Source organism: Corvus hawaiiensis, chromosome 1, assembly GCF_020740725.1.
Source record: "Corvus hawaiiensis isolate bCorHaw1 chromosome 1, bCorHaw1.pri.cur, whole genome shotgun sequence".
NCBI lineage: Eukaryota > Metazoa > Chordata > Aves > Passeriformes > Corvidae > Corvus > Corvus hawaiiensis.
The window spans coordinates 23,077,703-23,095,439 of record NC_063213.1 but is presented as its reverse complement, the minus strand read 5'-3'; the positions used below and the strand labels follow the sequence as shown (position 1 = coordinate 23,095,439).

Here is a 17,737-nt window from a genome sequence, read left to right as displayed (position 1 = left end):
TTTTAGTTATTTATTAGGAAGGAGAGTATTCTCAGTTGTCTTCACTTTATGTTAAATCTTGAAGTTATGCTACTACCAATTCAGAGAGCAGTCTGTAGCGTACATTGCATTTAGTATCAACTCTACATAAGATAAAGAGCTTGTAATGATCCTTTGCTTACTGGAGTGATACTTCCAGATTCTCCTAATGAGTATAACATATGCTGATTAAGTTTTGAAGTGTTTGCAAGAAGCGAGATGATAAAGCTAATGAGAAATAATTCACAGTATGAAATGTTTGTGGGTTTGTTTTGCTTCCACGTATGCACTTTTGATTATTAGAAAATCCCAGCAGATTGTTTCTCATCTTCATAATTTGTCTGTTTGTCAACAGTAAACCTTGGAATTGGTGCCAAAAGGTTAAATGCTTTCAAGTATTCTCATGTAGATGAGCCATTAATTTGGTTTATAAGAAGCAACAACTCAAATTAGTTTTGCAGTCAATCCGGTACTGCATACACTTTTGCAAATCTTTATTTGCACTGATAACTGACTATGAGAATAAACTAATATTTTGAAAGCAAAATGTCAGTTTATCAATAGGATTGGTCAGTGTCTGCAGTTGATTTTAAATGTGAGAAAGCAGACACGTTTCCTGGATACCTACATCTTCCTCATAATAAGCTATCATTGAACTGTAAGCCATAACTTTAGGCTTCATAAATGAAGATCATCATAAATGAAGTAAGTACAGGAAACAAATATTCTACAAATATTGTTCACATTACATGGTAAAGTTACACTCACAATCCACAGCCATTAGCTTTAAAGCCTGAGTCTAGACCATCTTCTTCCAAGCTTCTCATTCACTAGAGCCCCTGGCTGATTTGGTACATATAATCAGAAATGCACATTTAGAAACTTCTTGTTGAACACAGGCAGATGGAGTCCGGCAAGCTCTGCCTTTAAATGTCTGGTACAGCTATGACTGGCAGAAGATGCTGAACAGTTTATAAACACTCCATTTCCAGAAACTCCGCTTTTATGCAAATGCCCTGGCTGCAGTAACATGAAGAAGGCTGTCAGAGGAGGACTGGTAGCAATGGAGGGTCAGCTGCCTTTAAACACAGCTCTTGGCCTGCACACCAGCCATCTTCAGAGAATTGCTGATAAGCAGAAGAGCAGTGTGCGCCACATGTATGTCACTGGAACAGCTGTTCCTTTATGGAAATTGGGTGAATGAAAAGTGGTTCCTTCTTACTTTTGGGCTGGCTGTACCCTAGAGGAAATAATTGTGAGCATCTCCCTGCTATGTGGCTGGAGGTCTTTGTCCTTTTCTGAGCAGCTACTCAGTGTTTTCTCTGTGGCACTGCCTCTGTTTCTTCAGGATTTATGAATGGTTTTAGAGTCCAGTTATGATAACTACCAAATTTAATATTTGGCTATTTTTGCTAATTTTTAAATTAATACCTGGTATATTTCATATTACCTTTTACTGTTACTTCTAAGACCTGCAGATCTGTGCATTGATACTGTATTTTCTTGTGATTTGTCTTTAGCCTTTATTCCTACTTGTTAGCTCATTTTCTGAACAGCCTAGAAGGATTAAATACCAAATGATAAATGTGTGTGCATGAATATCTATATTTACCTCTATGTATGCATGTCTGTGTTTGTACATAATCTGTGATGCCATATTGCAGCAATGTGTTGATTCATGATATATAGCTGTTACCCTTGGTATTCCACTTACAGAAGGTGACTCCACATGTTAGGTCCAGCATAAACATATAAAGAAAGATTAGTTTAATTCAGTGGTAATTTGTTGCAATTTCCACTAATTTTTTTCATTTACACCAGTTTCTGGATTTTATTTGAGCCTGTTTTAGGTTTTTTCTATCCATAGCACAATTCTAAGAAGATGTTTCAGAGAGTTGCTAGAATAAGTCTGAATTATTGAGAGACAAACTGAAATAGCTTGTGTATTTGAATGCAGGCATAAAACCTTGCACTTGTTACATTTTCCCCGTCCAATTACTTTACAGTTTTCAACTAATTTATTATCACAAAAAGTAGGTTGTGTGAAATAGTTTCACGTGGGGATCATGGGGTTTTCCTACCGTCCCAAAAGACAGTGTCAGAACCCTGAGTCAGGAGCTGTTCGTTCCTAGTATGGCCCTCTGCACTATGCAGTACAGCACATTCCTGAACTTCTGACTGCTAAGCTTTTAAACAGTTGAGTTGTGACATTTCTGTAGCAGGAAGAAAGCAGGATCAGAGTGTGAAAGTTGACCAGGGTTACCAATGTAACTGTTTCTGCCTACAGTGTTGGTGACAGAACTGACTACCTGGCCCTGGGAGCAGTGAGGAACATCTCACTTAACATTTTCATCTCCAATATTGGTGATGATGCCTATGACACCAATGTTTTCTTCAATTTTTCTGGAGAGCTCTTCTTCATCAAAATGTGGCAAAAGGTAAGAAAGGCTAATCTCACTGTGAGCTAGTCTCTTAACTTTAAGCCGATTTAATTACAAGATGCAGATACAGGGGATGGCCTAGTCCACACTGCTGAGACGCTTGGAAGTTGGTTTTGGTTATGCTGGACTTTCATTTCTTTCAGGCTCTTTAATGAGATTTTTTTTTTATGGATTATGTGTGTATAGATTACACTCTCTGTATTTCTGTAGAAAACGCATGCCTGTTATTTGTGGTGCACTAATGAAAAAGGAAGACGGTTTGTTTGAGGTATTAAGAGGTAGAGGGAGACTTGTTGGAAACTGATAAGGTACCAAATGGCACTGAAATACAAAGTGTGCCTCTTGTTTGAGTGGTGCCACACTGCACTCAGCAGTCCTGGTTATCTCTTGACCCGGGCTACTAGACTTTCTGCTTGTTGAAACCAAGATACAGGGCTTGTTCTTTGCTCATATCCTGATGCAAGTTTGGGTGGTGGTCAGGGCACATCACCAGATCCAAGAGGTCAAGACTACTTTTAATTTCATCCACACGGAGTCAGGTGAATATTTTGAGTTTTAATCCCTTTTTATTTAGAGAGAAATACTTGGATATTTTCATTAGCAGGAGTTCATTTAGAAATGAAGGTGCTGTAATGCAAACACTGAATCAAGCTTTTTGCAAACTGATGGCCATGAAAGCTTTGTGAGTGTGAGTAATGTGAAAATAATTGTGCAAAATGGGAGCTGTATAATTGTGACAACATGCTCTGTTTGTTCCTGCTTTTCACAGTTGTTTGTCTCTCTTCTAGAGCTTTGCTTTGCAAGCTGTAAGAGCAATATTAAAAACAGTAATACAGCTATAGCAAAGTTCAGGATTAACTTGGTCCACTGAACCAATGAAATTTTACCATTATTTGTCATGTTTTATGATAGGCTTAAATTATTATAAACCTCTAAAATTAACTCACTGCATAACAACAAACCGTAATTTCTTGTGCATGTTAATTCTCAGTGTTCAGTTTTGACTACACAGTTGCAAGCCTCAGCGAATTGTCTTTTTATTATAAATTTCATTTTCAGACATTATGTGCTGCAAGTGTGCAATTTATTAGGAGGAAAAAAGCAGGGGATAAAACAGAAATGCCTATGCCAATTTACAACTTCTCCATAGTGAAAGTTTTATGGCAAGACTTTCAGGGTCTGGCCCAGTTCTCATTGAAGTCAGTGGGAGGGTTTCCATTCCTTTCCACTGGAAAAGAAACAAAGCTTGATGCATGTTCTTTTAAAAGATTGTTGTGGTAATTTTTTTTGGTTTTGTTAACATTTTGAATATTTTACACACACAAGTTAACTGGAACACCAATTGCCTTCATTGTTTTCCTTGGCCAACACCCTGAGGAAAGAAGCTGATATGCTGTTTCTCCTGATATTTTACCTTGAACTTGGGTCTATAACAGACTTGAAAACATCTGTGCTGAGTGCTGCATAGAAGGACCAGTTTCTGGAAGCAGATGACATTCTAATATTATCTCACTACTCAGTGTATCTTCTTTTAAGAGAAGCTAGTATTTCTTTAAAAAAAGTACTGCACACATCTTCCTCAGGTCTTGCAAACAGCATTGAAGTATATTCTGCTATTATTCTAGCTGTTCCAGTGTTCTTATGATTAATTTCATAGGGTTTGGGGTTTTTTTTTCTGATAATTATTTCATTATTTCAGTAACAGTTTTGGAAAACCAAGTTACAGGATTATGTTAGGCTATTTTACTTTCTCTCATTCAGCTTTTGCTTTAGGTCAAACTAATATAACATTGGGTTCATCATTTTTCCAGGTGGGAAACTGGATAATGACCTCATAGCCTCAATTACAGTGTTACATTTTCCCTAAACTCTTTGACAATGTGCGGGTTTCTTTTGGTAAAATACCACAGTTTCCATGTTTCATAACCTACTCCCATCCTTTGACATCTATGCAGATTTTGTTCCTTGTTGAATATTGTCCAAACAAAAATCCAGAACATAAAGCCAGAATAAAAAAGACAGCACCTAGAGTTTTTCCTTAGTGGAACAGTTTTGTAATCAAAAGAGCTTTTTGTGTGGTTGGAAGCATTAAGTATCAACTGCCTTTTAATGAATAGTGCTAAAGTGAAACTGAATGAGATCTTCCATGTGGTTGCTTGATTGTTTCTCTGCAAGGTGATTCTGAGAATGATGATCACGTGGTAGGCTTTTTTAACCTGTCTCTGGAGTCCATTCAAGATGCTCTAAGTCCCCTGTGTGTTTTTCCTGTGACCCCGCTAGGGACATGTCTAGTGAATTCAATGCAGTTTTGTTTCTTTCTTTGGATTGGTTACAGTGAGACCCAATAGTGCAAAAGTTTAATGCTGCTTTTTTTCAACAGAGTTCCTGAGACAAAATGCCACATCTTGTGTTTGAAAAGCAATGGGGTGGCCTAGTTCAGGGATGATGATGGTACTGCTCCCTAAATGGTCTGAGTGAAGCTAGCTCCTCTTTCCTTCCTGAAGATGGAGATTTCATGAGACTTTGTAAATAGAGACACCACCTAGAGATCAGTCATCTACTGGAATAATTTCACCAGGGAAGTGGTAGATTGCCCAGTGCTGAACACTTTTAAGATTCAGCCGGACAGGGTGATGGGCCATCTTGTCTAGACTGTGGTTTTGCCAAGAAAGGTTGGACCACATGGTGCTTGAGGTCCCTTCCAACCTGATATTCCAGGCTTTGCCGCATCTCTGCAAGTTGAAAAAGCATTTGCTGATTGATATTTAGGAGACTCTACCTATTCCACTGTCAGATTTTCCTATTATGCTGCAGCCAGTCCTCTCCATTTCATGGATGAATCCCAGCCTTTTCTTTACATCACTCCTGAGAGAGAGTTCTTCTCTGAAGAGGCACAGTATGTGGCATGGGCTGACTTCTCCTTCCTCTGTGGTCCTGTGGATACAATGCCTGTGCAACATTTCAATATCTCACTGTATGAGATAGGGTTGTTTTACAGGTGCATGGAGTACTGCACTGCAGTGAATTTCAAAATGTGTCCACTGAGAAAAGTGATACTTTTGAAATACATATCCTTTATAAAAATAAGAGAGAGGGGAGAAAGACACTTCACCTGGGTGCTTAGATTTTTCCTTTACTGTGTTGGCAAAGAAATCTTGGTCCCGTCTTCTGTGTAGAGTAGATTTTTAAATGTCTTTTATTTTAATCTGAAAGCTTATTGTTCCTTAATTTAAATTCAGCTTCAGGAAAGGCATTCTATTTCAGAGTCTGAGTAATCCACTTAACAGAGCTGATACGACTTTCCTATCAAAGAATGCAGAGTGTTGCGGTGTAAGCAATCTGGAAAAAGAATAAAAAGCTATTGCTGCTAGTTTCTACACCATTTTACTTCTATTGGAATTATCTCCTGGCTTGTGTTGTTTTGCTGAAGATGCACGTCAGCAGTAGGCACTTTGCTAACCGTTGTTAGCTGGTGCTCACTGCAGAGGGATATTTTCAGTACGGTTGCAGAAATAGCACTGTAGGCTTGCTGGCAGTGGCAGTAAATGTGGTGTAGGGCAGAGCCATGTCTCTGTTAAATGAGCTCAGCTATGACATGAGACTTTATAGCAATAGCACAAACCCAGCATATTTACCATAATAACAGTAGAAGAGTGATAATGTATAGCATTGATCTCTCCCTGTTCTGCAAGGGCTAATAGGAATCTCTCAGCTAACCCAGCACTGGTTTTGGAGAGAGTAGGTCAGGAGATTCCATTGCTGAACATAATTTCCAGCTGTAGATTGTTCCTACATTTCAGACAGGCTTCCAGTGTCCGAAGCCAGCTGTGTGTAACATTCCTGTTGCTTCTCACAACAACTTTTGCCAAGCAACAGGTGAGTGAAGTTAGCAGGGCCAGACCAAGGCAGGATTAATAGTGAGGTTAGGGTTTCTTTGGATGCAGTAGTTGCCCATGATTCCTTCATGAGCATGTACCTGATACACTGGTGTGGAGTATGAATACTGCTGATAACCAGAGTCATGCTGCTTTATGGGCTCTGGGGTTTTACTTCTGATGAGTAGTGCGTTACTCTCTGTGTTAGCAGGGAGGTTATGCAATTTGGATATGAACTCACTCTTCTTCGTCACTCCCAGAGCTCTTGCTGACATCTCTTGACTAGGATTGCCCAGGAGGGCTGCAGAAGCAGGCAGAGTTTTAACTTTTTCCAAATTGGAATTCTCTTGCACCAGATTCCCACACTGACCAAACTGTCTCCAAGTCTTAAGTCTGGCAGGGAGAGGATAGGACACAAAAACCAAAGACACATGCTTACTTTTGGGACACTGGAAGAAAATTTAGGTCCTGGGTATTCATGATCTCTCTTTTTCTAGCAGTTGCTGCCTCTTTGGGTTGATGCCTTTTTCTGAGCCCTAAAATCATGGTTAGGATAAAACGCGGCTAACTTTATAAAGGGTCCCCTCAGGTGCACAAGATGCCTAAATGCGCTGAAGATGCACACGTGACATAAAGCGAGTACAGTTTTATAAGTTTAGCAAATTAGCATAATTGACGAGAATTCCCAGTCAGAGACACAAGTGAACCCTTTTGGTTCAACCCTCTTTTAAAGTCCCCATTCCTCGTTAGTTGTTTATGGGAGAGCGGCACTCGACCTTGGTTCTCAGAAGAAGCAAGATTAGGATTGGGACCTAGGAATGTCCCAAACTTTCTGTCTAACAGAGTAGGTAAAATGCTAGCTACAAATCTATTTAGTTATACAAAAATAGGCTACAGAGCTACAAGTATATGTGAAGAATATATAAAAGCAAAAATCTGTTTGGCATCAGGGTCCCCTGACAGACATGTTAACCTGGTCAATCTCAATTCATATCCAGTTTGTTAGCAGAAACCTTTTAAAGCTTGCTAGAAGAAATCTTTTAAATTAGTGTTTTGTTTTAATCCAACTGATTTTGCATGTAGTGTGTTGGACTAGCTCTTGTAAACCACTCTGACAGAGGGTCAGAGGAGAGTGTTGCCAAGCAGTGTGGAAGCTCTGACCCCTTGCACAAGTTCATCTGGAAGATTTCCCAAGCCATATATCACTCACATGAAGAGATTTGAACCCTTTGCCAGGAAAGAAAAAGCTTTTATTGCGAGGGTTTGGGAATATGAATAGTGTGACAGTAGCCGTGCCATATGTTGCCTCTCTGTTTTTGCAGATCTAATGGTCAACTATTGCTCCAGAGTGCACCAAAATGTTTTGTATCCCTGTGAGAAAATTGTCCACTTTCTTAACTGGGAAGAAAAAAGATGTGCAGCTCAAGCCATCAGACTTCATTGTTTATTTTTGGTTTTTTTTCTGTGGATACTCAATGAAACCCACAACTTTTCTGCTTCCCTAGGGATAAGTAAGGAGCAATGCTTTTTCATATCAGGGGCTATTGGAGTTATGTAATATCCCCCTGCTCACGGCAGGCAGGAATTGAAGGCTAGACTGTTGATCCAAACTTTCCACTCAGGATTTGTGTATCATTCCTATCATCAGGGAATGATCATTCTAGATTTGGTTTATTTGTGTAGTTAGTAGGCGTTTGAGTCTTTTAAATTTTTCTCCTATGTTATGATTTATCATGTAGATCTGAGAAATATTGATATTTGGGGCTTATATGCGGGGTACATATATATAAAAACAAATTAACGGAACGAATAGAATGAAAAATCCCCAAGTCTTCTGGGATAATCCTGACTGGAAGTGGTTTAGAAGCTGTGATTTTACATTAAATCCTGTTCTGCTCAGTGTTGGAAGAACCTGTGTGAGTTTGATTGTTATACACATGGACAAGTTTTATGCTGATCATGTGGGGCTGTGCTTTGGGTTACAGTGTGGAAAGTGTTTGTCCTGGAAGTAGCTCATAATGATTTTTAATTTGCCTGTTTATCTTGGACGTCTTTTCCAACTTTGACAATTCTATGGTCCTATACATATATATATACACACACGCACACACACACACACACACATATATATATATATATATATATATATATATATATATATATATACACATATATATATGTAGTGGTTTTGAGGAAGATCCTGGGATGTTTTGTGTGGCTCGGATTATTAAGGGAGGTTTTATGTGACTGCCTAGTTCTGCCCTTCTCACAGGTCTGCCAGGGGAATGATTTTCTAAAGGAAGAACAGCTGTGTGGATGAATAGAGTCATGTGAGATGTACTTTTTGTAGGAGTTCAGAAGCCTGTGCTATAGCAAAGACCATTCACAGTGAATCCTGACCTACCTGCTGTGTACCACCCAATGTGGCATTTCTCCGTGTCTGGGCATCAGCAGAGGTCCTGGTTTCCATCCAGATGAGGGAGGGAAAAGGACATCCAAAGCACTTAGCTTATGGGACCTCTTCAAGGAGGTGGAGAAGGGCTCTGTGAGCCACAGGCAGTAGCTGTTCACCCCGTTTCAGTCTCTGAGTGGCCCACAGCTCATCAGCCAAACTGCTTCTCCCTGCACATTTTCAGGAGCGGCACAGAGCTGGGAGCCAGCATTGCCAAGTCATGGCAGGGGGCTTTGGCAAAGGGAATTATCTGCCTCTGTTGCTGAGATCCATCCACCCCAATCTAGACTATTATTTTGATAAACTGCATTACTAGGAGAAAGGTAAAAACCCTTCACAAAGGATAGAGCCCAGTATATAGTGAACTGAATATACTTATCTTGGATATGCTTATTTAACGGTTATGCTGTCCCTATGGATCCCAAAGACCACCAGTGACTTTCCTGTGTCCCAGTGTCTCTCTTCATTATCATGTTTTGCTTTTAAACTCAGTGGACAAAGACTTGCCAATGTTTGAAGTGAGAAATCTGTGGGACTCATCTCCTATGTTCTTAGGATGAGGCTTAGAATTGTCTGAACTTCAACATCCTCTGCAAAAGACCTAAATAAGAATTGAATTGCACAGCTTTCAGTGGCTTTCATTACAGCAAGAAACGGGGGGTTATTTTTGTTGTTACTTGAAGCCTAAAGTTTATTGAGTTTCTGGTATGAAAGGTTAGTTCTGTTTTGGCAGGATTTTCTCTTGGTCATTTTTCAAATAGGCATCTCAAGATGCTGTCAAAAGATAAGTTATACCCCTGGTGTAAAACCCAATAGAATTGTAAACAAATATATTTCTCTATCTTTACAGTATATATAAACATGTATATTATATGGATAATATGCATGTGTATATATACATATATATATTTGCATTGCTTAGTCCTTTAGAATGTTGTAGTCATGGTCTTCTGTGGCTGGAAGTAGTGCCAATTGTTCTCTTTCACCTAGTTGTTTAGTTTTCTCCTGTGAAACTGATAGGATAAAACCCAAACCCTCTTTAATCTTATTAAGCACAAGACATGATCATGTAGCATACTTCAGGTATATGCTCTCTGAAGTCAATGACAGTTTTGCTGTAGAAAGACTAAAAATAAACAGCTGCACAGTCAAAAACATGAGTAAGGTTGTGAAAAGTTTTTAGCTGAAAATCAAAGGAGGGGCCAGTGCTGCTTAAGAAATCACAAACTTTCCTTTCTGTGGGTTTTATATCAATCTGTGTTCCTGTTAGCAGAAGCAGGCACATTAAACACCATCTGAAGGAGGCCCCAAATCTAGTTTCAGTTTGTGTTTTTTGTTTGTTTTTTTGAGAGGGAGCTTCCTGTGGTGTTTCATCAAAACCAGAGGCATTGAACACAGCAGGGAGGAAGAGTGAGAAGTATTTCAGCTGGCTTTGTTGCAGCCTCTGGGGGTGAGCAGGGGACCTCCTCTTCACTGTGGACCCCCCACCCAGGCAGGCTGCAGGGGATGCTGAGCCAGGCACATTTCCAGACAACAGCGCTTTGCCAGCCTACCTTTGGGAGGAGGCCAGAAAACCTGCGCTTGACTTTTGGCCATAACAATATGCAGACACAGTGAATTCCACTTAGCAAGGGAGAAGGAGGAGTGCACTAAAAATCTACTCTATAAAGTAGAATGGTACCTCTTAAAGCATTGCAAGTGATCTGCCAAGCTTTTCTTCTAAAGAAAGGAAAATATATAAGCCTGTTTCAATATCCCAGTGCAGCAGGTAATGGGTTATACCTTTGCATTTCAGCATTGTCCCTAGATTATGAGGTATTTATGATGTTATAAGGTTTTTCAGGGACGATATCTTAATGCAAATTGTGTTTGAGTTTCTGGAAGAGAAAAACCAAAATGCCTAAATCTGTGTGTGTCTCAAGGAGGCATTTCCTGGGGTTTCAGATTTGGCTTTGGTTGTTGGGGGATTTTATGTTGAGCTAAGATTTGTTAATTCCAGGAAAATGTCCAGTGCCAAGCTCATTATCATTGTTATTACCTTAATGTTATTCTTTACACTTGAAAATTACTACCAGCGAAGGATGGAAAGGACAGAAGGGTAGGGTAAGGCTTGATTTTATTGACTGTATTTCCTCATTATGTACTTGGTTTTAATTGAGAGTTTAGGGGTGTGCATTAAATTATTTGTAAGGGTTTTAGTTTACTTTTTCTGACTTTGTGTGGTTGATGACACTTGAATTCATTTTCTGAAGTCGTTATGAATTTAAGCATTTCATTGTAACACTCAGACTGAATAGCTGTGTTGCAGTTGAATACACCAATATTCATTATAATTGAAGCATTACACACAGAAGGTTGTCTTACAGTACATCGAGGCATATATTATTCATGCTTTCAGAAATAACACTAGAAAATGAATATTGGCTAATTTGTTTGATTTCTGCCTTTTGTTTCCTGCTTCTAATTTGTGGAGCAGCATGTTTTAAAGATATTTGTTGTCAACTAAAAATGTGTATAACTATTGGGTTTGCATGGTAGCAGGGAGGGCTATAGGAGTGGCTTCTCAGAGAAGCTGCTTGAAGCTTCCCCCATGTCCAAAGTCAGTCAGCTCCAAGATGCTGGTCAAGGCCGAGGCAATCATAGATGGTGGTAACACCTCTGTGATAACATTTAAGCCGGAAAGAAGTTATCATGCAGAAGTAATTGTGGCCATAGAAGAGTGAAAACATGTGAGAGGAACAACTCTGCAGACACCAAGATGAGTGGAGAAGGAGGGGCAAGAAGTGCTTCAGGTGCCAGAACTGAGGTTCCTCTGCAGCCCATGGTCCAGACCATGGTGAAGCAGCTGTGCCCCTGCAGTCCTTGGAGGAGACCCACTCTGGAGCAGGTGGATGCCCAAAAGGCTGAGACCCCATGGGAAGCCCATGCTGGGGCAGTCTCCTGTCAGGGATCTGCATACCCATGGAGAAATGAGCCCACATCAGAGCAGGATTCCTGGTAGGACTTGTGACCCTGTGGGGGACCCACAATTGTAGCAGACGGTTCAAAGGACTGCACACAGTGGAAGGGACCCATGCTGGAGTAGTTAGTGAAGAACTGTAGCCCATGAGAAGGACTCATGTTGGAGAAGTTAATGGAGAACTGTCTCCTGTAGGAGGCACCCCATGTTGCAGCAGGGGTAGGACTCCCCTCCCTGAGCAGGACACAACAACAGAAACAGCATATGATGAGCTGACCATAACTCCCATTCCCCATCTCCCTGTGGCACTCGGAGAGCAGGAGATAGAGCCCAAGAAGGAGGGAGGGGTAGAGGGATGGGGTTTTTTAAGATTTGTTTTACTTCTCATTAATCTGTTCTGATTATGATTGGTAATAAATTCAATTCATTTCCCCACAGTTGAGACTGTTTTGCCAGTGGTGGTAATTGATGATCTCTCCTAGTCCTTATTCAACTCATGAACCTTATGTTGTATTTTGTCTCCCTTGCCCAGTTGAGGAGGGTAGTGATATATTATCTTTGGTGAGCACCTGGCATCCAGCCAGGATCAAACCACCAGAGTATTCGTCTGTAATAATTAAAAAAAAAAATCTACGTTAACAGTGCATGCAGCCACATGCAGCCACAATTTAGTAGTGTGAAATATATATGTGTGAGAGCACATGTATACATCTATCTACATGTAAAATGAGATGAAGGAAAGCTTACCCCAGAGCCCTTTCTTGTCCCAATGATTTCCTTATCTCTAATTTTTCCCTGGGTTTTTGGGGAGCATGGACTTACATACAAGAATGCACTATTGTTATTAAGCTTATCGTAATATTCCTATGCACTGATAATGAAGGAATAATAAAGATTAAATAAAAGCATGTTCATTCACATTTTGTTTTAAATAAAGGTGTAATCAAATGCAATACACTGACAGATTGCAACAGTATATGTATTTTGGATATACATATGAGGGTATGAAGAATACAGAAACGGTGTATAATTCTGCACATGCTTTTTCTTGAGTCTTAAGACTGAATTTTTTTTCTAGATAATTGCATTATGTCTGGACAGGCATTTAATCAAACAAAGTTTCTGCAGTTTTATAGAGAAAAGCCTTTTTGTGAGAATAGCACAATCTAAATTACTGCTGAATTTAGCTGAATGTGTGTCAGAGATACTTTGTGTAATAGTTCTTATGATTGCTTTTTAAATATATCAGTGTGGAGTCAGAAATTGATTTTTCCCTTAGTTTTCATTTTCCTTGTGATTTTACTTTGTTTTTGTATGTGGAACTTGGAGGACATGGTTGAATACATAGGAGTTGCCTTATGCTTGGTAGTATATTGGCGTATTTGCTAGCCAGTGCAGTGTTTTCAAAAGGCATGTCTTCAAATTTTTATGAGCAAAGGTTTTATCTTGATTGGCAAATAATAGTGCATTACTAAGTAGGCAACTTTTTGTCATGCTTTGGTTTATGTGAATCGTGGATTTTTCCCATTCTGTACCTAAGTATCTATTTTTTTGTCAGTGATTGGTGGCACATCCACTTGGTGACCAGTCACTAGTGGTGTTCCCCAGATCTCAACATTGGGACCAATCCTCTTCAGTATTATTATCTGGACAAGGGGTTTGAGTGCACCCTCAGTAAGTTTGTGGATGAAACCAAATTGGGAGGGAGTGTTGATCTGCTGGACATTAGGAAGGCTTTGCATAGGATTCTGGACAGGCTGGATCGATGGGCTGAGAGCAGTGGTATGAGGTTCAACAAGGCCAAGATCCAAGTCCTGCACTTGGGTCACAACAACCCCATGCATCAGTACAGGCTGGGGACAAAGTGGCTGGAAACCTGCCCAGCAGGAAATGAGCTGTGGGTACTGATTTGACAGCAGCTGAACATGGCTCAGGTGGCCAAGGAAGCCAATGGCATCCTGACCTATATTGGGAATAGTGCGGCCAGCAGGACCAGGAAAGTGATTTTCCCCCTCTACTCAGCACTGCTGAGGCCACATCTCAAATCCTGTGTCGATTTCTGGGCCCCTCATTACAAGAAAGAGCGTGTCCAGAGTGTGCTCTGTGCTGGAGCATGTCCAGAGAAGGACAACAAAGCTGTTTGAAAGGTCTGGAGCACAAGTCTTACGAGGGAGGCTGAGGGAGCTGTGGTTGTTTAGTCTGGAGAAAAGCAGTCTCAGGGGTGACCTTATCACTCTCTACAACAACCTGGAAGGAGGCTGTAGTAACATGGGGGTTGGCCTCTTCTCCCAGGAAACCAGCAACAGGACAGGAGGAAGGTTCAGGTTGGACATCAGGAAGAATTTCTTCGCAGTTGTTAAACATTAGAATGTACTGCCTAGGGTGGTGATGAAATGACCATCCCTGGAGATGTTCAAGAAAGAACTGGATGTGGCACTTAGTGCCATGGTCTAGTCGACCAGGTGGTTTTTGGCCAAAGGTTGGACTTGATGAGGTCTTTTCCAACTTTAATGATTCTATGATTCTAAGTACTTTCTGTAGTGGAGAATTGTGTAGCTGTACATGAGCACATATGGGAAAGGGTCATAGAGTCAAGCCTGGCCAAACAGCATAGTTGAAATGTGGCCATCCTCACAATGAACAAGGGTCAGCTGATTTAACAGCTCTATGGGGACAGTGTATCTTGGTGATGTCACGGGTTAGCAAGCATAGTCCTGGAAGTGATGTTCTTGCAAAGGGGTGCTTACAGCTTCCTCTATGACTTGGCAGAACCTATCAGCTGGCCAGTTTGAATATGGACAATTCTTTAAGCCACTTGAAGTTGTGACCGCCTCTGTGATGCACACTTAAGAATAACAAATCCCGAGGCAGAGTCTCTCTCTCTCGTTTCCGGTGCTGGGACAGGTGGCTGCGGGCTCCGTGCGGGGGCCAGAGGGCCCAGCCCAGGCCCTGCTTGGGCCAGGCCGGGCCGGGCCACGGCCATCCTGGAGCCGATGGGCCCTGATCCACCTGTGGAACCCCCCCCACAGCCCTGCTGTGGGTAGCCAGAGCGGCTCGGCTTCCCCCCCCTCTCCAGTTCTGCCACGATCAGCTAAAGCTGCACCGCTGTCCAGCAGAGGTCATGTGACCAACAGCGATAAGCAACATTCCAGCTGCAAGGCCGAGGTGAGATTAACCCTTTTAGTGCTGTGAAGAGCTGAAAACCTAAGGGAAGAGAAAGAGGAGATGCTTAAAGCTGAAATTCTGTTGTAAAGCTATGATATATCAGAGTACCCATTGTAATTTCATGAAGATATGGGGGGTGGAGTGTTCAACTCGTAAGCAAAAGCACCTGCACTGAGATAGGCAGATGCTGATGCAGCTGTAATTTCATGAGAAGTTTGAACAGGGAGAGATGGAAGCGATGAAGACTTTGGCTCCAAATGGAAAAGGAGAAGCCTCAGTTCCTAGAGATGCTCCCAGAAATAGTCCTAACGATGAAGATGAGGAAGACCCTTTGCTCCCGGGGAAGGAGAAGGGCCTCTGTTCTTAGAGATGAAATGCTCCCAGAGATGGGTAAAGAGAACTTTTGTTTCTGAATGGCTCAACCTTAAAATTGTACCCCAAAAACCTTCAAGAGTGGACCCTCGAAAGCAGTTGCGGGAAAAGCTGCAAGTTGCGGGAAGGGACTCACATGTGATCAGAGAGACTCCTCTTCCTAAATGGACTGAGCAAAGTTATTTGGAAGTGGGCGGCTGTCTCGCTGTGATAATGTTTTCATAGCATGGGCAAGAGAGACTCCTCTTCCTAAATGGACTGAGCAAAGTTATTATGGAAGTGGTAAACAGACTGAACATCTCAAGTGTTGTCTTTTTACATTGTCACTTGGAGATGGGAGAAAGGTGGGGGGAGGAGAAGAGTTCTGAAGGTGTGGTATGATTTTTTTTTCTTCTTTTAGGTCTGTTAATAAACTTCTTTATATTCTTTCAAGTTCGGTGCCTGCTTTGTGTTTCTCCTAATTCTTATCTCACAGAAGATAAACAGTAATGAGTATTTTGGGCCAAACCACTACATTCCTGTATTGTTTTCTTGAAAAAACTAAGTTCAGCAGTTCTCAGCAAGCAGGGAAAGGAAATATTTAGCTAGTGTTGTACAGCAAAAGTCATTGTGAGTCTAATTGGTCTGTTAAAATGAGAGCGTGGCAGCAAAGGAGGTGGAACTTCTCAGGAAGAACTTCTCCCTTCCTCCTTATAGTTTCACCACCTGCCCTGTACATCCCCTAAAAGATGGGAGAAACAAAAAAAATGATTGATTTTGTTGACTGGTTCTGAAAATTGTTTTGGGGCTTACTCATTTGAGCTGAATGAACAATTTCTGCTGCCTCTTCAGCTTCTGAGGTTCTGTGCTTTAAAAATTTGCTGCAATAGCTTTTCACCAGTTAAAATAAAAGTTTATGAGAGAGTTGGTAATATCCATTAAATAGAAAAAAATTTTGTGTTTCCCTTTTTACTCAAATATTTCCTGTGTTGGATGGGATCAGTAAGCTATCTATAAAATAGGTTCCATCCAGGGAAGAAACAGAAGAGGTGAGAGGCTTTAATTAATCATACAGAAATAGTCATTTTTTCAAAATAAGGAGCAAATCCAAGATGTTTGAAGCCAGGCTTGATGGTTTTGGAGTGGGGTGTGCCTACAGCATTTACTAGGACAGGAAATTTCTCCCTAATGCCAAAGGAAATTTTTTTTTCCCCTCTAGTTCTTTTTATCAAACAACTGTTAAGGCTCCCCAGCCCCCTCTCAAATTTATTTTCTTTGATAATGAATCAAAGGATTGATTTCTTATCAGAATACAGGTCCAGATGCCCCAAATCTTCATAAGTGCATTTGGCTGTGTGCATGTCAGCATACTCAGGTATGTAGTTTTGCTTGCTCATTAAGCACTGGGATGGTGAGGGTCAATTGGTGAAACAGCAGTTCACAGAATTTACGGGGTGTGACATTCATATTTCTTGATGTGGTTTTTGCTAGGGGAGTATCTATATGTTGAAAATAAAGGGAAACTTTCAGTCCCTGTGATATCTTTAAAACAGACCTTTGCGGTACACACACAAAATCCTTTTATTCTATTTTATAATTTGATTTGATATCCAGTATTCTTTAATCATTGCATTCAAGAGGTTAGGTTAATGCTAGTTTCATGACAACGTCTAGATGAGCAAGTTTATATTGAGTCTATAACTCCCTCTCTGTAATATTTTTTCCAGCAGGTAATGATTAACATTAGTTTTCCTATTATAGTTGCTATTGATGCTGATTTATCATTGACTTGGCCTTCATGTTATTTATATTGTTACTGGCATTCCACCTGTGCTTGGAAATTACTTACAAGAGAATAAATGTTTGAAGCTTGAGATCCAGAACTGTTATGTTAAAAGAGACATCTTAATTTCTTTCCATCATGAACATCTTTTTCCTCCTTTTGAGTGATTCCATCACCCACTTTGCTTTGGCAAGTGGAGAACTGTACACAGAAGAATTTCTGACCACAAAGTGCTTGCTTGAAGTTGGCAAGTAAACTATGTTTCCAAAAAGTGGAACAAAACTCATGGGATTTTCAGTCTGAGAGGAGAAACTCCTTGAAATGCACATGAAACTATTTCCTGGACCCATGATTGCTTTATAAGCTATGGCCACCTGTGCTGACTACTGCAGTCTATCTTCAGAGTTACTATCAGTAACAGGACAATTTTTCCCCCAACCTGCAATGTATACTCACAGTTTGTGAGAAGCACTGTAGCCTTCCCAGGTGGCCTGGTGCCACCACTGAGTGCCATCGACGCTGCCTAGGAAGCTGATCTCAGAGAAGCAGTGCATCCCAACACTGTGCACAGCTCTCTCTGTGCTTCCCCCCATCCAATCCCTGAGTTGTGCAGTATTGAGAGAGTTGGGAACTGATGGCAGTGGCTGTTTGAAGGCTTTGTGCATTTAGAACTCCTGTAACAGATGAGCAAAA

The 17,737-nt window shown here is 40.8% G+C and overlaps 1 protein-coding gene across 1 annotated transcript in view; it reads left to right on the top strand.

Annotated features, from left to right (window-relative positions):
- Positions 1 to 17,737, top strand: part of ITGA9 (integrin subunit alpha 9) — a 244,048-nt gene that overhangs the window by 141,614 nt on the left and 84,697 nt on the right. The window contains exon 18 of the mRNA XM_048296306.1: positions 2,306 to 2,456. Coding sequence (XP_048152263.1) covers positions 2,306 to 2,456 — 151 coding nt within the window. The remainder of the gene's footprint in view (positions 1 to 2,305; positions 2,457 to 17,737) is intronic.